Below are 26,352 nucleotides of genomic sequence, written 5' to 3'. Positions count from 1 at the left end.
GATATACTTGTTGTGGAGGGGAGGCTACAGGGGTACTCTGCACTGGCTCCTTTCCTTTTCCTTTCCTGACTGTCACCCAGTTTCCTGTGTCCTGCATCTTGGGTGTAACTACCTCTCTATATGTCCCCCATCACCCCTTCAGCCTCCCGAATAATCCGGAGTTCATCCAGTTCAAACTCTAACTCCAACTCCTGAACGCAGTTTGTTAGAAGCTGCAGCTGGATGCACTTCTCGCAGTTGTAGTCATTAGGGACACTGGAGGTCTCCCTGCTTTCCCACGTTCTGCAAGAAGAGCATTTCGCTATCCTGCCTGTCATCCCTACTGTTCTATTTCAGCAGATATAAAGAAGAGAAGGAAAACACTTGAACTTTTCTTTCTTTTGCTTTCTCTGAGTGAAAGCTTCTTAGACCTAAACCCTTAAGATGACCACTCTATGATAGCCACTGTGATGACGGCCGCTGTGCTTGGCCCCTGCCTTCCTTTAATTTGCTCTTACTAATCAATCCCAAATGCCAACTGGTCACTGGTCAAAGTTCTATTACGCTGCCGTGACCTGCCTTTTATCGTCGGGTTGAAGTCCCCTCCTCCCCAAACGTCCGCCATCCGGATTGTCTGCTGTTCAAAGCTCTATTACCCCGCCTTTTATCCTTGAGCAGATATGTTGTGTCTGCTTTGGCCACAAAGGATAGGGTGACCCCAGTTCCATCCTTTAGTCATGCAAATACACAATAATCAGTTGATTTAGTAAGCATTATATCCACAGTATTATAGTGAAGAGCATCAAAAGCATGGGAGATCGATGTGAATGAAAAATTAGTTGTTGTGCTTAATTAATATTTCAATAATATTTCAGTAATCTTTCAAATACATGTTTGATTAAGCATTATTGATTATTTAAATAACTAATTATGGGTTATATGTAAAAATACATTAATTGCATACGTCATCATGCTTCCTTGCAATACATGTGTGCCTCGCTTAAGGTAAGCTCAAATTTTTCAAAAATTTACTCATTTCCGGGACGTGGCCATCGCCAGCTAAGCCACCATTTATTGCCCATCCCTGGTTGCCCTTGAGAAGGTGGTGATGAGCTGCCTTCTTGAACCGCTGCAGTCCCTGAGGTGTGGGTACACCCACAGTACAAAGTTACACCTGTATTTTGGGATGCTCATGTCATTTTTGAATCAGTTTAATGTTTTGAAGTTATAAAACAATACTAATAAAAGCAGAGAGACAGAGAGGAATCTAGAGCATAGAAATCTACAGCACATTATAGGTCCTTCAGCCCACAATGTTGTGCCAACCATGTAACCTACTCTAGAAACTGCCTAGAATTTCCCTACCGCATAGCCCTCTATTTTTCTAAGCTCCTTGTACCTATCTAAGAGGCTCTTGAAAGACCCTATTGTATCCATTTCCACCAGCATTGCCGGCAATGCATTCCACACACCCACCACTCTGTGAAAAACTTACCCCTGACATACCTTCTGTACCTACTTCCAAGCACCTTAAAACTATGCCCCCTTGTGTCAGCCATTTCAGCCTTGGGAAAATGTCTCTAGCTATCCACACGATGAATGCCTCTCATCATCTTATATACCTCTATCAGGTCACCTCTTATCCTCCGCTGCTCCAAGGAGAAAAGGCCAAGTTCACTCAACCTGTTCTCATAACGTATGCCCTCCAATCCAGCCAACATTATAAAAGTCTTCTGCACTCTCTCTATAGTATCCACATCCTTCCTGTAGTGAGGTGATCAGAACTGAACACAGTACTCCAAGTGGGGTCTGACCAGGGTCTTTTATAGCTGTAACATTAACTCACGGCTCTTGAACTCAGTCCCATGGTTGATGAATGCTAACACACTGTCAACCTGCGCAGCAGCTTTGAGTATCCTATTGATATGGACCCCAAGATCGCTCTGATCCTCCACACTGCCAAGAGTTTTACCATTAATACTACTACATTCTGTCATGAAATTTGACCTATGAAAATGAACCACTTCACACTTATCTGGGTTGAATTTCATCTGCCACTTCTCAGCCCAGTTTTGCATCCTATCAATGTCCCACTGTATCCTCTGACAACACTCCAGACTATCCACCACACCCCCAACCTTTGTGTCATCAGCAAACTTACTAACCCACCCTTCTACTTCTTCATCCAGGCCATTTAGAAAACTCACAAAGAGGATGGGTCCCAGAACAGATCCCTGAGGAACACTGCCGGTCACCGACCTCCATGCAGAATATGACCCGTCTACAACCACCCTTTGCCTTCTGTGGACAAGCCAATTTTGGATCCACAAAGCAAGGAGTCCTTGGATCCCATACCTCCTCACTTTCTGAATGAGCCTTGCATGGTCTAGCTCTGCTGTTTGTAGGAAAGAACACATATACATCAATCAGATTTCTGAATCTAATGATATCACTTATGGAAGCTTGTCCGTAAATATGCGTATTTGTGAGTCAGGCGTTCATAAGCTGGGAATGGCCTACTGTATACCCAGGGTTGTTAATGATGCAGGACTAAGTGGGAGTCTGAACCACAAAGAAGACACGGAATATATAAATGGGTTAAGATGGCAGTTGGAACACAATGTGGAGAAGTGTGACGTTATCTTTTGCTAGAAAAATGGAGACTTTTTCTCTAAATACGTGAGGAAATATTGTTGTACACAGGGCTCTGTGTGTGTTGATTCATGCCCGACATAAAACAAACAGCAAACAATTGAAAAGCAAGAACTTCGGCCATTATGTCAAGGGAATTGGAGAACAAATGTAAGGAACTCTTGGTCAGGTTTTTCAGGTGCTTGATGAGACCACACTTGGAGAACTGCATGTGGTCTTCATTCCAAGGCTAAAGAAACATACTTCGACCAACTGTAAGTGTTTGAACAACACAGATCTATTAAGTTTACTGAAAACTGAAAAACTTCTCTTGCCTTTCTCTATAGATACCGACTGATCTGCTAGGCGTTTCTTGCATTCTCTCTGTTTTTTGTGGCACTTATTTAATTTAACTAGTTAATATACATCTATAAGCTTACTGTAATTCACATTTTTTCTATATTTATCCTGTATTGTATTATATTGCTGCCGCAAAGTTAACAAATCTTCTGACACATGTCAATTATGTCAAACCTGATTCTGAATTCGGACCTCAACTCTAACCTATGTCTTCACAACTTTCTCTGTTTTCCCTCTCGCAAACTGCCCTCAGTAATCCATTAACCAGATTGTTCCACAAATATCATTTAGAATAGGTCACCTTTCCTAAAAGGTATGAGTTAACTGGGTGAATTTTTAATGGCAATTATACAGCAGGCTTTCAACTGCACCAAGCTCATTACCATAAAAATTCATTTTTAAAAAATATAAATCTTATATTTACTGATCCCTTATGTACCCATCATTGTTTGCCTGGTTATGTATTGAGCATTTTATATCCAGCCAGATATGTATTAACACTTTTTGCTGTGACCTTAATATAATTACCTGGGAAGGGTGCCAGAAAGAGGACGGAGTACGTAGCTTGGTGGAATTATGGAAAGCGTGTTTATTGCCTTGCTCACTTTAGACAAACAAGCCATCTCATCATTCCACAATTTTCCCTTGTGTAAGTGGCTAGCTCAGAGGTGCAGGGGGCAAAAAATATCCTCGGTGTATTGGACGAGGAATTTCAATGAGTTAGAACTCAAAGGTATTTTTGCCGACAATAGCTAAGGCTGAAGAATCAGCTGTTTGATGAAAAAAACCTTGAAATCAGCATTAAGATAAATGGCGTGGAAGTATTTCAATAAAGTTAATAAGAAACTAAGCAGAGTGCCAGCATCAATTTAACTTAACTGGGAACATTCTCATCTCTAAATCAAATAATTGAAAGTTCCAATCCTGTCCCAGAGCTCAATAACACAAGCTGACTGTGGTATAATACTGAGCGAGCCTGGATTAAGCTCTCTTTCTGAATTGACTTCTATTTTCATAAGTGGGTTTCAAAACACATAGATGCTGTATGTTATTGCAATGCATATTTTACTGCAAAGACAGACAACCAACGTGCAAAAGACAAATCATGCAAATAAAAAATAAATAAATAATACCCATGTTCTCAGTATTATTTATTCATTTTATTTATTATTTTCATGATGTGTCTTCTTTTGCATGTTGGCTGTCTGTCAGACTTTGCTATTTATAGTTTTTCATAAATTCTATTGCATTTCATTATTTTCCTGTAGTTGCCTGCAAGGAAATGAATCTCAGTGTAGTATATGGTAACACACTCGCACATTGAAAATAAATTTACTTTGAACTTTATACGTACAGTACAACAGAGTATGATTTTTTTTAAAAAATGGCACCATGCCAGCAAGGCTAAAACTACGTAACAAAAATTTAGCACCGCCGTATCCAGTGGAGTAGTGGCATCCACACCGGACTTCGAGGCGAGTGGTCCCGGGTTCGAATCCGGCCGGCTCCTTGCGCGCTTTCCATCCGTGCTGGGTTGAGCATCGAGTTAGCAACTCGGCCTGGTAAAACACAGACGACTGCTAAAGAAATGGCAAGGTTGTTGTAAGTTGCAGAGAGGGACATCAATATCCGGAGAGTGGTTGGAATGTGAGCTTCAGTATTGAGGTTTAGAATATGTTGAACATGAAGATTGAACTCAAGGGGAAAGAAGGAATACTTCGAGCCTAAAAGAATGGACGTTAAACATCAGGATTGGTGCTGAATAGCTTACATGGTGTTGTACTTTACTGACGTCCTACTCTAATAACAACATTAGATGTAATATTCAAATGAATTTCAAAGGTCCAGGAGATAGCAGACATTCCAAAAAATTGTTTGTACTCCCTAATATTTCTTCCTCCTTACCTCATCACTACTCATGGGAAAAGCTAATAAAATTATAGACAATGATTACAGTGCCTTGAAATGAAGCATTTTGAACAGCCTGAGAGATGTGGTCAGGCGCTTTATAACTATAAACATATTTCTCTTTCATCAAATAACATTCTCAGCAGGTGGAACCAAAACCCAGCTTTTATTGATTTTAAAAATGAAATAATCTAGGAAAGATGGTGGCAGCCTCACCCCCTGCTGGTGCCTGACACCTAAAGCTAAATATCAGTGCTGCACTGCTTGCGAATGTTACCAGGCGCTGTTAATTCAGTTAAGTAATCATGCTGTGCTTGTGAAGATCAAATAAAAATAACCACTCGAATTGGGGGCAGGAGACTGCAGATTGTGTAGCTGCTGCCACTAGCTCCAGTGGCCTGGGTTTAATCCTGACCTCTAGTGCTCTTATACACCGTTAGGAATGGGATATCTTTCAGGAATTATGGGATAGAGGTCGAGGCGAGTTGGCACTGGTAAGCAGCCTTCAGAAAATAAAAGGCAACGCACAAACAAAATGCTAGAGGAACACAGCAGGCCAGGCAGCATCTATGGAAAGGAATAACCAGTCGACGTTTCATGCTGAGAGAAATCTGCTTACAGTCTAAATCAATAGATACACAAATTTCAAGGATCAGGGATCAACATTATGTGCTGAATTATAGGAAAGATGTCAACAAAATAGAGAGAGTACAGAGAAGATTTACTAGAATGTTACCTGGGTTTCAGCACCTAAGTTACAGGGAAAGGTTGAACAAGTTAGGTCTTTATTCTTTGGAGTGTAGAAGGTTGAGGGGGGACTTGATAGAGGTATTTAAAATTATGAGGGGGATAGATAGAGTTGATGTGGATAGGCTTTTTCCATTGAGAGTAGGGGAGATTCAAACAAGAGGACATGAGTTGAGAGCTAGGGGGCAAAAGTTTAAGGGTAACACGAGGGGGAATTTCTTTACTCAGAGAGTGGTAGCTGTGTGGAACGAGCTTCCAGTAGAAGTGGTAGAGGCAGGTTCGGTATTGTCATTTAAAGTAAAATCGATAGGTATATGAACAGGAAAGGAATGGAGGGTTATGGGCTGAGTGTGGGCCAGTGGGACTAGGTGAGAGTAAGCGTTCGGCATAGACTAGAAGGGCCGAGATGGCCTGTTTCTGTGCTGTAATATATATTTAAATGTATATAACCATATAACATTAGGAATTTGTTGTGGTGCATTGGTCAGGGTGCAACATGCAACAACAAAACAACAACATTCAACGATTATAAAGAATAAAATATAAAATATAAAGTTAGCACTTAAAGTATGTACCGTATATGGAATAAAATTAAAGAATTGAAACTAACCATGGGGTTCAGAACATTCTTATTCCACATCAATGTAACTATACTGCGGAAGATAATACGTTAATTTTTATGTTAATTGGCCCTCACTGACACTGCCAAGATGAAATAATGTAAGAATGCATAGTTAACAAACATGAGAAAATCTGCAAATGCTGGAAATCCAGAGTAACACTGACAAAATGCTGGAAGAACTCAGCAGGTCAGGCAGCATCTGTGGAAAAGAGAAAACAGCTGACGCTTCAGGTCGAGACCCTTTAACAGGATGCACAGTTAAAGACGTATACTTGCCACTCAACACATCATTCAAGATATCTGTGCTTTGCCCGTTTATATTTTGGGTGCTTGTATATGCAGAGAGCCATCCCTCAACACAGCAATAAAAGGAATATATTTGTGCTCAGAACTCATCAGAATATCCACCAGTATCAAAACTGCCATGTCAGTTGAGAAGTAAGTGTGTAATTCTACAAAGTTGTCTACACCCAAAATATTGACATGGGTAAATAGAACTATTGAAATGGTACTAAATCAGTTATTATTATCTTAGTGTTTAAAAAGTGTAGCACCTCACCCTACTGCAGGATTTCTCAAAAGAAACAAGTTCTGCAGAATGCCTGTTGTACTGAATAACGATATTCTATTTACAGCAGCTTCAGTCTTCCTGTGGCTCATTCCCAGTCAATTTTGTGTGGAGTTCTCATGATCTCTCTGTGTCCACATGGGCTTCCTCCGGGCACTCCAGCTTCCTCTCATCGTCCCAACGATTTGTGGGTTTGGCAGACGAACAGGCCGCTGTAATATTTCCCTAGTGTGTAGGTGAGTGGTTGGATTTGTGGGAGTTAATGAGAATGTGGGAGAAACGGGGAAAATTATAAACACAAGAGACTCTACGGATGTAGGAAATCCAGACTAACACACACAAAATGCTGGAGCATCTTTGCAGATCAGGCAAATTCTATGAGAGGAATTTAAAGCCAAAGTTTCGGGCCAAGATCTTTGATCAAAGGGAAAATTAGTAGGGGAATGGAATTCCTCTGTGAGTCGGTGTAGGCTCAATGGTTTGCCCTCCTTCTGTGTTGTAAGGAGAAATGGATTGCAACCTACCTCCTAGTAAAATGCCTTTCAGCAACGGAGAGCACTGAATAATCAAAGTGACCTTCTAAATATATTGCTACAAAGAGTGATTATAACCACACTAAATTTTTGAAATTATAATTGCTTGTGATAAATCAAAGGCTGACTCTTACCTTGGCAGTGGGAACTCCCTCAGGAGGACGACAGTGCAGAATAATCTTCCCTTCCAAAGGTACTTCTTTTGCCTGTGGATCTTGCTCAAAATTCTTCCTCAGATCTGTGGGGGTGGGATGGAGGAGGGGGAGGAAAGCAATCAGATTAATTTATTTCTTCAAACTCAATTGACTTGACTTGCTAGCTGACATTGAGTAGGCCAAAAGGATAGGAGGGGACCATTCAGCTCCTTGAGTCTGTTGCACCATTCAACTGTCAGGACTGTTCAATGCTGAAATGTGATCAGACTCCACAGACCCACCTTCCAGTAGTTAAATTAAGATTCAGAAGTATAATTCCTTTAATCCTATGCAGTGTGCTGTCCGTCATTTTGTGGCACCAATTTGTAACAGGGTAGCAAATTACACAGCATCCACACAAACTGGGGATTGCAGCGAGAGAGTCCCTCAGTCTCACTAGTTTGGTGGGGCCAGAGGTTGTCCTCCCTAGACTTATGTGGCCAAGGAAACCAAGGTGTTTCAAGAATATTTTCTTGCTTACATCCCAAGAACTGTAGGTAAAAGTGATGCATTAGCAATTGGTCGATAGTTTTAAATCTTGGAGATTAAGTTGACAGCAATTAACGTGCCGCTGTTACTTTCTCCAACATTTTCCTTCTCCGAACCTTGGGCCAATCCCCTTTCTCATTCAGAAGACCAGCAGCAACAACCTGGCCAGATGTGGCTGGCTCAGCAAGATATCTGTGGTAGTGGCGATTCAACCTTCCTCAATCTGACACCTGGAGGCCATCACCTCCAACTCTGGCTGTGCTGGGCAGGACGAGAAGAAAGCTCAGATTGCCCGCTCACCTGAGGCCAAATTGGGAGCTCTGCTACACGCAACACAGGGTACAGAATGTGGCGTTGGCCGACATGTTGAATAACTCTGCAGTATCGGGGTCACCAATGTAGGTTTTCGTAAATTATACACGTAGGGGCATTTTATGTTTAAAGGAAACCGTAACAACTCCCTTATAGTCAACCAAACGAAGAACATAAAGCACGGTAAAAATACTTCACGTCATTATGTCATCAGGTCAGACCAGCCTTTTAAAGTTAACTCCAACTAAGTGTTGAGTTGTGAATTATGCATATGTCTCCACCAATTACATTACTCTACAGCTGTGAGATATTGTAACTTAGAAATAATAACGTTACGAGAAGGTCCTCCACCAGAAGGACTCAGGTCTTGTCTGGTATTCACTGCGGCTAAGGCAGACTAGAATTACAGAAACAGAATTATACAACACAGAAACAGGTCCTTTGACCCACCACATTCATGCTGAGTTCTTTGCCTATCTCTACTAATCTTGCTTGTCTTTCCTTGCTATTTATAGCTGTTCATAAATTATATTGTTTTATTTTCCTCTAAAGACCCACCAGAAAATCAATCTCAAGGTAGCATACAGTAACATATGCATACTTCGATAATAAATTAATTTTGAACTTTACTTGCCTGAATCCTGCTCTTTGCCTGTGCATAATGAAAGGTTTGATAATGAAATTTGTATAATTAAATGCTTGATGAGAGGGAAGCTTGCCACAGATTCTGTATTCACCATTTAGGTGCAATGACTTGGTCCCCACAGCAGTCTGTGGCAATGGATTCACCACCATCTAGCTAAAGAAACTCCTCCCCATCTCTGCTCTGAAGGGAAAACATTCTATTTTGAGGTTGTGCCCTCTGGTCCTAGACTCTCCCATTATCCTCTTCATGTCCACTCTATCTAGGCCTTTCAATTTTGGCCATCGTGCACTTAGTTTTGGCCACCATTTTTGGCAACTATCGCAACCAGGCACAAAAGCCTGAAAACCAATGTCGCAACTTCTATTGTGAGAAAAGTAAACCTCGCCCGACACGTTGATCTTGTGGAAGAGGCTCAGACTATGGTTTTGCAAGGCCAAGCATGCAATGTGCTAGGGGATCTACAAGGCATTGCAGTGTCCAGCAATCTCTCGTCCTACAAGGCACAAGGGGGACTGAGGTCCATCCCTGAGATGCAGCAGTGGCTCCAGGGAATCTTAGCCTATCCCAGGAAAACAAAGTTTATCCCCTCACACTGGCATCCAGAACAATTCACCCACAACTGGGTATGCACAGTGTGACCCTAAGACTATAACACACAGGGGCAGAATTAGGCTGTTCGGCCCTTAGAGTCTGCTCTGCTGCTCAATCATGGCTCATTTATTTTCCCTTTTAACCCCATTCTGCTGCCTTCCCCCATAATCTTTTGACACCTTACTAAAGTAGAACCTATCAATCTCCACTTTAAATGTACGCAGTGACTTGCCCCCACCCCAGCTGTCTGTGGCAATGGATTCCACAGATTCACCACTATCTAGCTAAAGAAATTCCTCCTCACCTCTGTTCAAAAGGGGCATTGTTCTATTCTGAGGCAGTGCTCTCTAGTCTTAGACTCTCCCACTATCCTCTTCATACCCATTCTGTCTAGGCCTCTCAAAATTTAGTAGGTTTCAATGAAATTCCGCATCCCCCCCTTCTAAACTCAGGAGAGTACAGGCCCAGAGCCATCAAATGCTCCTCATACGTTAACCCTTTCAATCCCTGGATAATTCTTGTCACCCTTCTCTGGACCCTCCAATGCCAGTGCATCTTTTCTTAGAAATGGGGCCTAAAATTGCTCAAAGTACTTCGTATGTGGCCTGAAAGTACAAAGCTTCAGCATTGCATCCTTGCTTCTATATTCTATTTTTATGTTCAATATCCTCTTGAAGTGAATGCTAAAGTTGTATTTGTCTTCCTTACTATAGCATATTGGACATGTAGTAATATTCACATGTCAGGTGGGATAATTGGACTGAGAATGTGTTCAGCTACCCAGCTCAAGCTTGTAAAGTCTGATTTTAATGAATTGTTTGAATCTGCTTTCTCCTTCTCAAGCATCATCACTCAGATTACATTCCCTGAAACCCTTCTATCACACACAGAATACCTCAGGATAACGGAGGAGGCAAGAGGGGTGAATGATCAAACCTTTGACATGATCAAACCTTTGACATGATCATCCTAGGAATCAAATTTGCGAACTTTGGTTGCATTGCTTCCAACAGTCAGTGTGTATTTCCCCAGTTACTGAGATCAACACCGCGCACAGCACCAGGTCGTTGCATATTTATAACTGCGTGGGAGGGAGCACAGAGGAGCTTCACCTGAATGATGCCTGGATTGGAGGACTTCACATATGGGGCAGAGATTGGATAGGCTGGACTTGCTTTCCTGGGATTGAAGGAGGCTGAGGGGTAACCATATGGAGATGTACACTCGGTGGCCACTTTATTAGGTACTCCTGCTCATTAATGCAAATATCTAATCAGCCAATCATGTGGCGGCAACTCTATGCATACATTCTTGCAGAAATGGTCAAGAGCTGTTGTTCAGAGCAAACATCACAATGCAGAAGAAGTGTGGTTTAAGCGACATTGACCATGGAATGATCGCTGGTGCCAGACAGGGTGGTTTGAGTATGCTGATCTCCTGAGATTTTCATACACAGCAGTCTTTAGAGATGACAGAGAATGGTGCAACAAACAAAAATAAAATCCAGTGAGTGGCAGTTCGGTGGGAGAAAATGCCTTGTTAAAGAGAGAGATGTCCCGCTGGTTCAAGCTGCGGGGAAGCTGGCAGTAACTCAAATAACCACACATTACAACAGTAGTGTGCAGAAGGGCATCTCTAAATGCACAACACATTAGGCCTTGAAGTGGATGGGCTCCAGCAGCAGAAGACCATGAACATACACTCAGTAGCCACTTTATTAGGCAGCACTCAGCATCATTATTAGTCCAGGAGCTACTTAATAAAGTGGCCGTTGAGGGTATAAAATTATGAGAGTGTGGATAAGTTAAAAGATTTTTCTCATATTACGCATATCAGAAACACAAGGGCATGGGTTTTAAGTGAGAGATGTGTGATGTAAAGGGAATCTTACAGGTAAAGTCTGTAACATGCTGACAGAGGAGATATAGAACAAATCAGAACAGCCCACATTGCTGTGCTTTCATTTTGACCTACTCTGAATTTAATCTAACCCTTCCCTTCTCCATGGCCCTCCATTTTTAATCCATTTGCATAAGAGTCTCTTAAATGTCCTGAATGTATCAGCCTCTACCACCATCACTGGTAGCTTGTTCCCTTCACCCACACTCCGCGGAAAAAAAAACTACCTCTGATATCCCGCCTATACTTTCCTCCAATCGACTTAAAATTAGGCTCTCTCTATTAGCCATTTCTGCCCTGGGAAAAAGGCACTACTCCATCTTTACCTCCTATCATCTTATACATCTCTATCAAGACACTAAACATCGTCCTTTGCTCCAAAGAGAAAAGCCCTAACTTGCTCAACCTTTCCTCACAAAGCATGCTCTCTAACTGAGGCAGGATCCTGGTAAATCTCTCTAAAGCTTCCACATCCTTTCCATAATGACGCAACCAGAACTGAATGTAAAACACCGAGAATGGTCTAAACTAGGCATTTAGACAACACTTAAATGGAGGAATAGAGACCAACTGTGGGCTAATGTGATTGGTGTAGGTGGGCCAAAAGGTCAGCATGGTCATGATTGGTCAAAGGGTCAGCATGGTCATGATTGGCCAAAAGGTCAGCATAGTCATGATTGGCCAAAGGGTCACCATGGTCATGTTTGGCCAAAAGGTTAGCATGGTCATGATTGACCAAAGGTTCAGCATGGTCAGGATTGGCCAAAAGGTCAGCATGGTCAGGATTGGCCAAAGGGTCACTATGGTCATGATTGGGCAAAGGGTCAGCATGGTCATGATTGGCCAAAAGGTCAGCATGGTCATGATTGGCCAAAAGGTCACCATGGTCATGTTTGGCCAAAAAGTCAGCATGGTCATGATTGGCCAAAAGGTCAGCATGGTCATGATTGGCCAAAAGGTCACCATGGTCATGTTTGGCCAAAAAGTCAGCATGGTCATGATTGGCCAAAAGGTCAGCATGGTCATGATTGGCCAAAGGTTCAGCATGGTCAGGATTGGCCAAAAGGTCAGCATGATCAGGATTGGCCAAAGGGTCACTATGGTCATGATTGGGCAAAGGGTCAGCATGGTCATGATTGGCCAAAACGTCAGCATGGTCATGATTGGACAAAGGGTTCAGTTCTCTGCTGTGTGGCTCTGTGACAGGAACCTGTAAAGTTACAGCAAGATTTCTTTACCTGTGTTCTTTCACTTCCTTACAATAAGAGTCAGCACATTATTTGCCTTTGTGGCTGTTTGCAGTAAGCCTGTGCATCCACTCCCTCAGCTTCATTTACCAGAACATCCAGATCCAAACACTGGCCAACATTGCCACGCACAAGTTTACTTTTACTAATCTTCCTATGAAAACAAATCACCTTAATCTTTTTTCTAAATTATGTTCTACCTTGTCCGGTTATTTACTCTGGCTGCTCCGGGCTTCCTGTCTATGGACTCGCTGTCATTCTAAATGCTATTTGTTTACTTTTATTGTTTGCACAATTTGTTTTCTTCCCGTCTTGGCGCATTGGGTATTTGACGGTCTTTTTTTTAATGGCTTCTTTGTGTTTCTTTATTTAGTGGCTGCCTGTTGAGAGAAGAATCTCAAGGTTGTGTAAAAGATGCATATTGTACTTTGATAATAAATATACTTTGAACTTTAACCTATCTCAACACTTATATCCTCCCATAAGGCATAGGAGCAGAATTAGGCTTTTCTGCCCTATTGAGTCTGCTCTGGATCATTTTCCCTCTCAACCCCATTCTCCTGCCTTCTCCCTGTGACCTTTGACACACTCGCTAATCAACACCCGATCAAGCTCCGCTTCAATGACTTGGCCCTCACGGCCGTTCTTGTCAATGGATTCCACAAATTCACCATCCTTTGATTGTAGAACTTCCTCCTCATCTCTGTTCTAAAGGGACATTCTTGTATTCTGAGGCTATGTCCTCTGGTCCTAGACTCCCCCATGATTGGAGACATCCTCCCTGCAGGCACTCAGTCTAGCTCTTTCAATCAATAGGTTTCAGTGAGACCCCCCACCCCCCCATTCTTCTAAACTCCAGAGAGCACAAGCCCAGAGGCATCAAATGCTCCTCATACATTAACCCTTTCATTACAGGGATCATTCTCATGGACCCTCTCCAAAGTCAACACACCCTTTCTCAGATGAGGGGCCCAAAACTGCTGTGCACCACCTCAGCAGCAAGCATCTTCTACAAGACGAGCCTCAAGTGAATTTTTGAAGCTACTGTGACACCATCTCCCATTTATCCTCCACCAGAATGAACAAAGGCACTTGGTATTACCACCACTTGCAGCTTCTCTTCCAAGTCAAATACCATCCTTCCTGTGAAATATATTACCCTCTTCACTATTGCTTGGTCTAAATCCTGCAACTCCCTATCCTATAGCAAGGTGCGTGAACCTCCACTAGAAGGACAATGGTTCAAGAAGCCAACTTACCAACACCTTCTTAAGATTCAAGATTATTTATCACATGTGCATCGAAACCTACAGTGAAATGTGTTGACAGTGTTAAGAACCAACACGATCAATGGTGTGCTGGGGGCAGCCTGCAAGAGCCCCCCTCACCCCCACCCCCCGACATTCTGGCAGCAAACTAGTGTGCTCCAAAAATGCTCGGCAGATCAACACAGAACACAACAAGTAACAGGACAGTAATAGCAAAACAAGCCCAATTCCTCCTTCCACCCACAAACATAGACAGTCCTTTAACTCTAGGACAGGCCTTGAGCCTCCGACAGGGGATAATTCACATCATCCTTAATTCTCCATGGACCTCTGCCTGGAGGTAGAAAGTTATCATCATCTGAGTATACAGAGTCTGAAAGAACTGTGCAAATTATATTTTACAAATCCTGATTTGATTTCTGCTTGATACACCTTAATGAGACATACATTCACTAGGCATTTTATTAGGGACAGGCCGTGTACAGCCATGGCTTTCTGCTGCTGTAGCCCACCTATCTCCCAGCTCAATGTGTTGTGTGTTCAGAGATGCTCTTCTGCACACCACGTTTGTAACGTGTGGTTGTTCAAGTTACTGTCTCCTTGCTGTCAGCTTTGTCCCCTGACCTCTCTCATTAACGAGGTGTTTTCACCCACAGAACTGCCGCTCACTGGATGTTATTTGTTTCTCGCACCTTCCTCTGTCAACTGTAGAGACTGTTGTGTGTGAAAAATCCCGGGAGATCAGCACTTTCTGAGATACTCAAACCACCCTGTCTGGCACCAGCAATCATTCCACGGTCAAAGTCACCTAGAGCACATTTCTTCCCCATTCTGATGCTTGCTCTGAACAACAACTCCTGACCATTTCTGTATGAAAGTTTGCAGTGAGTTGCTCCACGTGATTGGGTGATTAAATATTTGAATTAACAAGCAGGCATACAGGCATACCTAATGAAGTGGCCACTCATCCCCTTGCAGGAAGCATCCTACTCTCATTTCCACTGAGATTTGTATCATCAGCAAACCTGGATAAATTATGTTCAATCCTTTTATCTAAGTCATTAATATAAATTGTAAATAGCCGAGGCTCTGGCACTGATCCCTGCGTAACCCCATTAGTAACTGACTGCCAACCTGAAAGCGATCCAATTATTCCACGCCTCTGTCTGCAGCCCTGAAAACCAAACCTCGCTTCATTCTAATTTATTACTCCCAAACTCTCAAGTCTTTATTTAGTGAAAGTTCTGATACAATCCACTGCCTCCCCTCATCTACATTTATTCTCAAAATCTCTGTTGGAGTTGGGGGATATTACTTGCCTTTCTTTAAAAAAAAATGTTTATAACTGCAATTGTTTTCATATTAAAGACCTTGCATATCTCACACATGGAGGAAGTCTGCTGATGCTGGGAATCCAGAGCAACACACACAAAATGCTGGAGGAACTCAGCAGGCCAGGCAGCATCTATGGAAGTGAAGAGATATTTGACGTTTTGGGCCGAGACACTTCTAGAGGACTGAAAAGGAAGGGGGGGGGGGGGAATACCAGAATAAACAGGTCAGGGGAGGGGATGGAGGCTAGCTAGAAGATAATAGGTGAAGCCAGGTGGGTGGGAAAGGTCAAGGCCTGGAGAATAAGGAATCTGACAGAAAAGTAGAGTGGACCACAGGAGAAAGAAAAGAAGGAAAGGTTCCAGGAAGTAACAGGCAGGTCAGAAAAGATAAAAGGTCAGAGTGGGGAATAAAGCAAAGGGATGGGGGTGAAATTTGTTCACTGGAAAGAGAAATCGATATTCAAGCCATCATGATGGAGGCACCCAGATGGTGTAGATAAGGTGTAGATCTTCGACCCTGTAGGGAAACCTCATCTTGGCGCAAAAGGAGGCTAGGAAACGACATGCCAGAATGGGAATCAGAATTAAAATGTTTGGCCACCGGGAAGTCCCACTTGTGGCAGATAAAGCGGAGGTGCTCAACAAAGTTGTCCCTCAATTGTATCTCTGATGCTGCTCGAACAAGCTTTTCATTGTACTTGTACCTTGCTACAAACTTGATTTGCCTTAGCAATTCTACTGCTATATCTTATAGTCTTTGGCTGATTAGACCATAAAACATAGGAGCTGAATTAGCCCATTTGGCCCACCGAGATTGCTCCACCATTCAATCATGGTTGAATAATTTTCTCTCTCAATCCTATTCTCCTGCCTTCTCCCCAAACATTTGACACCCTTACTAATCAAAAACCCATCATCCTCCACTTTAAATAAACCCAATGACTTGAGCACCACAACAATCTGTGGTAATTCATTCTACAGATTCAGCACTCTTTGGCTAAAGAAATTCCTTCTAGTCTCTGTTCTAAAGAGTCTGTGCCCTCTGGTCCTAGACTTCCCCACTACTGGAAACATCCATTCCACTCTTCAAGGCTTTCAATATTCAGTAAGCTTCATATAAGATATAACAGAACAGCACAGTGTAGGTACTTCGGCCCATGATGTGTTACCTCAAGATCAATCTCATGCTTTGCTCCCACATGGTCCTCCATTTTTCTTTCATCCATGGGCTTATCTAAGAGTCTCCTAAATGTTCCTAATTTATCTGCCTCTACCATCACCCCTGCATTGTTCTATGCACCTATCAATCTCTGTCATTCCCCCTGCATTTTCATCCAATCATCATCATCATCATGATGTGCTGTGTTGTAATATTTGGGCAATCATGATCTTTCCATGACTATTTTTCTACACATGTGGTTTGCCATTCCCTTCAGCTGTCTTTACAAGATGGGTGACCCCTGCCATTATCAATACTCTTCAGAGATTGTCTGCCTGGTGTCAGAGATCGCATACCCAGAACTTGTGATATGCACCAGCTGCTCGTACGACCATCCACCACCTGCTCCTATGGTTTCATGTGACCCTGCTCGAGGGACCAATGAGTTGCTACACCTTGCTCAAGGGTAACCTGCAGGCTAGTGGAGGGAAGGAGCACCTTACATCTCCTTTAGTAGAGATATATCTCCACTTTGCCACCCAATTCCACCCATAACATTAAAACTATGCCCTCTCACATTAGTCATTTCGACCCTGAGAAAAAGGTGCTGGCCCTCCACTCTCTCTGTATCGCTTATCTATCAAGTCACCTCTCATTCTTCTTTGCTCTAAAGAGCAAAGCCCTAGCTTGCTCAATGAGAACTTCCCTCATTCTTCTACACTCCAGTGAGGGTAGGCCCAGAGCCATCAAATGATCCTCATGCGTCAGCTCCTTCATTCCCAGGATCATTCTTGTGAACTTCTCAGACCACCTCCAATGCTAGCACATCCTTTTTCAGATTTGCGGCCCAATACTGCTCACCATACTCCAAATGTGGACTAACCAATGCCTTATAAAGCTTCAGCATTACATCTTGCTTTCATGTTTCTTGAGTGAACTTGGCCTTTTCTCCTTGGAGCTACGGAAGGTGAAAGGTAACCTGATAGAGGTGTATAGGGGCATTGTCCATGTGGATAGCGAGAGGCTTTATCCCAGGGCTGAAATGGCTAACACAAAGGGGCATGGTTTTAAGGTGCTTGGAAATAGTTACGGGGGGGGGGGGGGGTGTCAGAGGTTAGTTTTTTACATAGAGACTGGTAGAAAGATATAATAGGGTTTTTTAAAGAGACTTTTAGGTAAGTACATGGAGCTTAGATAAATAGAGAGTTATGTGGAAGGGAAGTTCTGGGCAGTTTCAAGAGTGGGTTACATGGTCGGCACAACATTGTGGGCCGAAGGGCCTGTAATGTGCTGTAGATTTCTATGTTCTATGTTTATAGTGTAGACCTCTTGAAATGAATGCTGATATTGCACTTGGCTTTCTCAAACTTGTCCACAAAGCCAACAATTCCACCACTCGGATCATTAACTTATAATGTGAAAATTAGTGAATCTAACACTGACTTCTACGGAACACCACTCATTACTTACAGCCAACAAGGAAAGGCCCTCTTTATTCCCACTCTTTCTCTTTTGCCAGTCAACCGATCTTCCATCTCTGCCAGAATATTTCTTCTGATACCATGGACTCCTATCTTGTTTAACAGCCTCACGTGTGGCACCTTGTCAAAGACTTTCTGAAAATCCAAGTAAACAACATCCACTGCCTCTCCTTTGCCTACCCTGCCTGTTACTTCCTCAAAGAAATCCATCAGATTTGTCAGGCAAGATTTTCCTTCAAGGAATCCATGCTGACGTTGGCCTACTTTATCGTGTGCTTCCAAATAGCCTGAAGCCTCATCCTTAATCATGGACTCTAACTCCTTACCAATCACTGAAGTCAGGGTAACTGGCCTATAATATTCTTTTTCCTCCCTCCCTTCTTAAAGATTGGAGTAGCATTTGTGATCTTCTACTTCTCTGGAACCATTCCTGGATCTAGTGATTCCTGAAAGATCACTACTGATGCCTCCACAATCTCTTCAGCTAACACTTTCAGAACCCTGGGGCGTAGTCCATATGGTTAATCTTTACTCTCCTTAATGTTTCTTTAGTTGTCGTCTGTCGGTTTTTAAAAGCTTCCCAGTCTTCTAGATTTCCACTAATTTTTCCCATATTATATGCCAGCTCTTTTGCTTTGATATTGTCTTTGACTCCCCATGTCAGCTATGGTGGCCTCATCCTCCCTTCAGAATATTTCTCCTTCTTTGGGATTAATCTATCTTGAGCCTTCCATATTGCTCCCATAAACACCAGCTGTTGCTGCTCTGCTGTCATCTCTGCTCGTGTCCACTTCTAATCAACTTTGGACAGCTCCTCCTTCATGCCTCTGTGCCTCTGTAGTTACCTGTGATACAGATACATCCGATTTTAACTTCTCCCTCTGAGACTGCAGGGGTAAATTTTACCATATCATGATCATTGCCTGTGGGTTAATTCGCCTCAAACTCCCTAATGAAATCAGTTTCGCTACACAGATCCAGGATCCAGAAATTCCTTTTCCTCAATCTATGTTCTGTCTCCTTTCTATATCCACTCTCTGGAATATCCCAGTGGATAAAAACTTTTTCACTGAGTGTTAGTTTTTCAATCAAATGTATATAAAGAAAATTATTTTAAAAAATTGAATTAGATTAGGTCATTATAGATTAAAAAATATTAAAGATTAGTTTTCAACACACATAAGATGCTGGAGGAACTCAGCAGGGCAGACAGCATCTAAAGAAAAGAGTACAGTCAATTTTTCGGGCCATGACCCTTCATCAGGATCCTTCGTTAGTCCTGATGAAGGGACTTGGTCCAAAACATTGACTGTTAACTCTTTTCTATAGATACTGCCTGGCCTGCTGAGTTCCTCCAGCATTGTGTATGTGTTGCTTTGAATTTTCAGCAGCTGCAGATCTTCTTTTGTTAAAGATTAGCTTTGTTTGTCACATGTACATTGAAACGTACAGTGAAATGTGTCATTTTCATCTAATCAAATCAGTGAAGGACGTGTTGGGCAGGCCACAAGCATTACAAAGCTTCCAGTGCTAATGCAGCATGTCCAAAACTCACCCAAACCGTACATCTTTGGATTGTAGGGGGAAATCAGAGCACCCAGAGGAAACCCACATGGTCACTGGAGTGGAGAACATTCAAACTCTTTGCAGGCAGCGGCAAGAATTGAGCTGCGATCAGTGATGGCTAGCACTGTAAAGCAATGTGATAACCACCACGCACTGTGCCTCTGTTTATGGTGCAGAGAATTTTCTGGAGCTGGTTTAGACTCAAGGCAAACTGGAAAATCATAGCTGTGCACCCATTTCACTGGGGCGAGACTATCTGGTCCAGGTGGTCTTACAGCAATAAACCTCTCCAGTACCTGTGGTAAACTATGTATACCTGTCTGGACACACACCTCTGCTGACTGCTCCTGTGGCTCCTCCCACAGACCCCTGTATAAAGGCGATTGGAGGCACTGCTCCTCCCTCAGTCTCCGAGATGTCGTGCTCCCTTTTTGCTGCTAATTAAAAGCCTATCGTTCACTTCCAGTCTCCGAGAGTTATTGATGGTGCATCAGTACCTTTCCTGTATCAGTTCTGTAACTCCTTGCTGTTTTCAGAGCACATAAGCTTTGAAGTCCGACACTAAATATATTTACCATCTCAGGTTTCCATGGTGTGCTCCAGTTCCCTCTCACTTTCCTAAGACATACACATCAAGGCACGCCATGTTGTAAGCTGTGGGCATTGTCTGTTGGTGCTGGAAGCATGGAGACACTTGCCAGCCGCCCCAAGTATGTTTGGACTGTGATGGGCGTTGGCACAAATGACACATTTCACTGTATGCATGTGGTGAACTACATATACCTGTCTGGACACACCCCCTGCTGACTGCTCCTGTGGCCCCTCCAACAGACCCCGGTATAAAGGCGATTGAGGCCTGAGCCCGGCCCTCAGTCTCCAGGATGTAGTATGGTGGTCAACTACTGCTTGTTCTTTCTTCCAGTCAATAAAAGCCGATATCTCGACTTCACGTCTCAGAGAGAGTTATTGATGGAGCATCAATGCACACGTGCCAAACAAAAGGCAATCTTTACCTTTAATCTCTCCCGTTCTGCCTTCGAAGCACCCACGTTAACTTGTATCCCTTTAGATTCAGTTGAAAGAATTTCTTGCATGCTTTTGTTTTGTATTTTTCCCCTGCTTATTCTCAAATTCTGTTTCATCCTGGTTATCTTTTCTTTTGTCATGCTAAGCCAGTCACCTAGGCTCTTCCAGTCCTCAGGCCTACAACTCTTCTGGGCAATGTTATAAGCATCTACTCGGAATCTAATTCCATCCTTAATCTCTTTACTAACCTGCGGATGGAACTCTTTTCCCACAAAGATTTTGTTTTTCAATGGACTGCTGAGGATGTCTCAATCTTTCTTGAAATTGGTCTGGTACCTCAGCATCCCTGGTTTAGAACTTAGACAATTTTAATTTTAATTTACAAATAAACATCGAATCAGACCTAACCAGGTTTCATCCAGCAACTGTCCTCCACAGATTAATTTTATACCCATGATTTCAGACAGCTATGTAAAGGGAAGAAATCTCTTTATTATGCTAGGCCAGATACCAACAGAAATCTTCCACATTGTTGAGGGTGTTATTTATCTCTTGGAAGTGGTTCACTGTGAAACGCAAGTCATTACAAGATCCAGAAAGTGCAAAAGAAAAAGGTCCATGCATTATTTAGAGGCCAGAGCCAAGAGCTTCAGTATGTTTCTCTTGCAGGTTGTTCCTGCACTGTAATTCACACAGTGATCTGGCTAGGAATTATTCAGAAAAAATCTGTTTGATTGACTACCTACCCTACAGCAGCTGAAACCTGGAAGGAGGACATGACAGGATAGTTAATTCGTGTGTGTGTGTGTGTGTGTGTGTGTGTGTGTGTGTGTGTGTGTGTGTGTGTGTGTGTGTGTGTGTGTGTGTGTGTGTGTGTGTGTGTGTGTGTGTGTGTGTGTGTGTGTGTGTGTGTGTGTGTGTGTGTGTGTGTGTGATGCTGCACCGAAACTACCGGTGATTAGCAGCTCCTGCCTCCGAAAGTTCAAAGTTTAAAGTAAATTTATTATCAAAGCACACATATGTCACCATATAGTACCCTGAGATTTGTTTTCTTTTATATACGAAAAGACACAACAGAATCGATGATAAACTGCACACAAAGATGGGCAAACGGCCAATGTGCAAAAGACAACAAATTGTGCACATATAATAAAAAGAAAATAATAAAACATAAATAAATAAATATTGAGAACATGAGCTTTAGAGTCCAAAAATGCATTCTGATGTTGTGGAATCCGTTCAGTGTTGCTTACATGCTATCCGGACAGTTGCCTTTCTACTTTTTGTTGTCCCCAGCTCACTCCAGGCCACGCAGAGGCACCAGTAATCTTCCGGGCCATGGAAATCCTCCACTTGCTGGCGTGAAATGTTGATCAGGACCTCCCGAACGTCCAGCCCTTTGAGGGAAGAAAAGAAGCACAGGGTTAATAGAGGTGAACTCGTGTTCCAGTTTCTTGGGAAATGCAATTTAGTTCTCGACGTGTTCAGCAAGGGCCGAGTGGGGGGTAAGAAGAGAGGTGCTTTCAGCCCCCCTTTTGACCTGTTTCTATTATTGTTGAAGTGCCACGAGACATCAAAATGTTGCCGTACAAAAGGGATCGGGGGGGGGGGGGGGGGGGGTCAAGAGTGTATGAAGGGGCAAGGGGTCGATGTGCCGGTACAGTAAGTAATGTTAAGAAGGGGTAAACGACTTCCATCACAAGGAGTTAGGCGTAAACACTTTCTGAAATTTTGATACTGATGCAAAACAGTACGTTTTGTCAAGCACTTCACTCCATCCACCACAGAAGAAAGAAAAACAGGATTTGTGCCATGATGAGGCCACCTTCAGGTTGGAGCAGGAACACATTATATTCCATCTAGGTAGCCCCCAACCCGTTGGCATGAATAACTATTTCTCCTTCCAATATAAAAAATTCACAACCCTTGCCCTCTTCTTCTATTCCCCACTTTGCCCTCCTACCTTTTATCACCTCCCTGTGTCGCCTCCTCCTTCACTTTCTCCTGTGGTCCACTCTCCTCTCCTCTCAGATTTCCTACTCTCCAGCCATTTACTTTTCCTGCACACCTGGCTCCACCTATCACCTTCTGGTTATCCTCCTCCCCCCCCCCCCACCCCCCAGCTTTTTATTCTGGTGCTTTCCCCCTTTCCCTTTCAGCCCTGAAGACATTTCTCAGCCTGAAATGTCGACTGTTTAATTATTTACATAGATGCTAGGCACGGACTAGAAGGGCCGAGATGGCCTGTTTCCGTGCTGTAATGGTTATCTGCTGCCTGGCCTGCTGTGTTGAATGACAGGGCAAAATCAATTGGTCAGATGACCTAATTCTGTTCCTCTATCTCCTAGTCTTATGGTCTAGGATGTTTCTCCCCAGTGGTGGTATCTGGAATTTGGGCCGGAGTTTCAGAATGTGGGGTAGCACTTAAGATGGAAATAAGAGGAAATTCTTTTCTCAAAGAGTCATCTTTCTGCGGAATACTCCCCAAAACTCCACAGTTTCTTGCATTCATGGCCATACCAAACCATTATGCATGTGGATAGAATGCTTTCTATGATGCATTGTTAGTAATTGGTGAGCGTCAAAGGGGACCACACCAAATTTCTTTATCCTCCTGAGGAAGTAGAGGTGTGTCTCATAGGCGGAGTCATTGAATTCATTCAGTGGTAATTGATTCGCGTTTAACTTCCACAGGAAGGTGGAGAGGGAGACCCACTCAACTTGGTATTGTTAAAGGATGCTTGTTCTGGGAGTGAGCATCTTTGCACTAAATTCCCCCTTGTTTTAGCGATGAGAGAGTGCGAAAGCACTTTGGTGAATTTCAGGACATGGAAATTATTGCACATCATTCCGGGTGCACAGAAACACCAGACAGTGAAGCCAGAGACCCAATCCTGACCCTAGGTGCTGTCTGTGTGGAACTTACACATGTTCCCCATAATGGCATGGATTTCCTCCCGTTGCTCCAGTTTCCTCCCACATGCCAAAGACATTTTCCCCATGATGGTGTGGGTTTCCTCCCATTGCTCCAGTTTCTACCCAAGTCCCAAAGACATGCAAGTTGGAGCAGATTAGTGTCATTTGTCATACATACATTGAAAGATGTCATTTGCGTTAACAACCTCTACAGTCCAAGGATATGCTGGGGTCAGCCCGCAAGTGTCACCATGCTGCTGGGTGGCAACACACTCATGACTTACTAACCCTTAGTAATCCCTACATCTTTGGAATGTGGGAGGAAACCGGAAGACCCGTTTAAAGCCCTTGCGGTAATGGAGAGGACGAGTAGATTTCTTGGCTACAGTGAATTACCCCCCTGCCCCTGTGGTAGAATCTGGGGAGGTTCAAGTTGATGAAAACACGAGGAGATTAAAAAGTTTGAATTTCCCCCCTCATCCTTTGCCTGCCTTCCCCTCACCACCACCTTCTCATTCTGTGGCTTCTTCTCCCTTTCCCTTTCTTTCCAGTCCTGGTGAAGCTTCTCGGCCCAAAACACCGACTGTTTTGTACATCTCCATAGATGCTGCCTGACCTGCTGAGTTCCTCCAGCATTTAATGTGTGTAGGTTGCTGTGGACGCGATGGCCTGCTTCTCTACTCTATGTCTCTATAACTCTAGGTCACATGTAAGCCTGACAACACGGATAAAAACAGCAGTGTTGGTGGGTTTTGGATCTAGAGAGATAATGAAAACAGACTTTCCCTCAATGCCAGCAGAGCAAAAGAGTTGGCCATTGCTCACTAATCCAAGGTACCTGGAGAACTACATGAAGTACCAGCACATGTTGAAGAAGGGGAGGGTGGTGCACATATTCCTGTCTATAACAAGGTTGAGGTTGAGAAGGTTGACAGCTTCAATTTCCTAGGACTGAACAGAACAAATGGTCTGTCCTGGTCCAATACGTGGATGCAGCATCTGAGAAAGCTCACCAATGGCTCTAATTCCTCAGGAGGATAAAAATAAATTGGCACGTATGGTATCAAAGAAAGCATTGTATCTGCATCGGTATGGCAGCTGCTCTTCCCATGGGCGTGAGAAACTGCAGAGAGTTGTGGACACAGCTCAGCACCTCACAGGAGCAATGTCCCCTCTATGGACTCCGCTGCCTCAGTAAAACAGCCAGCATAATCAAAGACACTGCCAGCCCTGGACTTTTCTCCCTTCTCTCCTCTCCCATCCAGCAGAAGATTCAAAAGCCTTAAAGCACATACCACCAGGCTCAATAATACCTTCTACTTCACTGCTGTGAGGCTATTGAATGGTTCCCTAGTATGATAAGATGGATTCTTGACCTCACAATCTACCTTGTTATGATTTTGCACCTGCACTGAAGATTTTTTTTTGTAGCTATTGTACATTATTTGCACTCTGTTATTGCTTACCTTGTTCTACCTCAAAGTACTGTGTAACGAATTGGTCTGTATGAACCGTATGCGAGACGAACTTTTCACTGAATCTCAGGACATGTGACAATAATAAACCAATTTTAATTCCATTTCTGATAAACCAGTCAAGTCTAAAGAGGGGTATTGATAGGGTAAATGCAGGCAGGCTTTTTTGACCCAGGTTGTGCGAGCAAGACCACAACTTGAGTTCATAGGGTAAGGGTGAAAGGTGAAATATTTAAGTGGAACCTGAGGGTGGACTTTTTCACTCAGAGAGTGGCACGAATGTGGAATGAGTTGCCAGCAGAAGTGGTGGATGCGGATTCATTTTTAACACTTAAGAGAAGTTTGGATAAGTACATGGACGGGGAGGGTATGGAGGGCTATGGTCCAGGTGCAGGTCAATGGGTTGAGGTAGAATAATAGTTTGGCACAGACTAGATGGGCCAAAGGGCCTACAGCGCTCTGTGACTATGGTTCTAAATCAATCACATGAGGATCAAGTCAAGTCACTTTTTATTGTCATTTCGACCATAACTGCTGGTGCAGTACACAGTAAGAACGAGACAACTTTTTTCAGGATCATGACACAGTACAAAAACTAGACTGAGCAACATAAAAAAAAACAACACAGAAAAAAAAACACTACACCTGACTACAGACTTACCCAGGACTGCATAAAGTGCACAAAAACAGTGCAGGCATTACAATAAATAATAAACAAGACAGTAGGGCAGTAAGGTACAAATCAGAAAATGTCCTCCGTCACTTTCACTAAACATACACCTAAGATCCCGCTACATATCGCACTCCCTGCACAACCCAACTCAACTCTAGAAGGTGGACCTGGTCTCCTAAGAACTGTTACAATGCACAGGTAGCAGAAGAAGGGACGATGAACTTCCACCTGTCACTGTGTCTGAGGTAGACCCAGCTAACACCAGTTATTAAGTCAAAAGGAAACAGACCATTTCACTGCAGTGTTCTAATTGGCACTCCTGCTTAGTACAACTCGTCTTATTGTCCAGTTATTCATAGTAACTGGGATAATTTAACATGAAAGTTAAATAGCGCTTCAGCCTCTTAGCATAAAATTACAATTAGCGTTCCTGTCAATGGCCTCCATATCTTCCTCAGGAGGTAGTTGCAAAGGAACATCTGCTACATAATTACTGCAAAAATACAATTTGTCAAAACATAATCATCAATTATGCAGAGGAGAATTTACACAATGTCGTGAGCTCTGAATAAAATTCCACCTATGTTCACTCCTGCAATAAAACGCAAAGCAGTGGATTATTTTGGGAGGTGGGGGATTGGTGCAAATTGTCCCAAATTATTAACCTGCAGATGGTTATCAGCTACGCACTGAACAAGGGGACAAGGGAGCCAGTGTCTCTGCGTTTA

The 26,352-nt window shown here is 43.1% G+C and overlaps 1 protein-coding gene across 7 annotated transcripts in view; it reads right to left on the bottom strand.

Annotated features, from left to right (window-relative positions):
* The window catches only part of LOC140734734 (netrin receptor UNC5D-like), an 820,373-nt gene that overhangs the window by 286,660 nt on the left and 507,361 nt on the right, over nt 1-26,352 (bottom strand). For all 7 annotated transcript variants that reach the window (XM_073059143.1, XM_073059196.1, XM_073059151.1 and 4 more), the window contains exons 3-4: nt 21,814-21,957; nt 7,483-7,586 (exon numbers count right to left, since the gene is read on the bottom strand). In XM_073059143.1, the coding sequence (XP_072915244.1) occupies nt 7,483-7,586; nt 21,814-21,957 (248 nt within the window). The remainder of the gene's footprint in view (nt 1-7,482; nt 7,587-21,813; nt 21,958-26,352) is intronic.

Source organism: Hemitrygon akajei, chromosome 1 (assembly GCF_048418815.1).
Source record: "Hemitrygon akajei chromosome 1, sHemAka1.3, whole genome shotgun sequence".
Lineage (NCBI taxonomy): Eukaryota > Metazoa > Chordata > Chondrichthyes > Myliobatiformes > Dasyatidae > Hemitrygon > Hemitrygon akajei.
The sequence above is the reverse complement of the archived record's forward strand: the minus strand, read 5'-3'. Positions and strand labels throughout refer to the sequence as shown.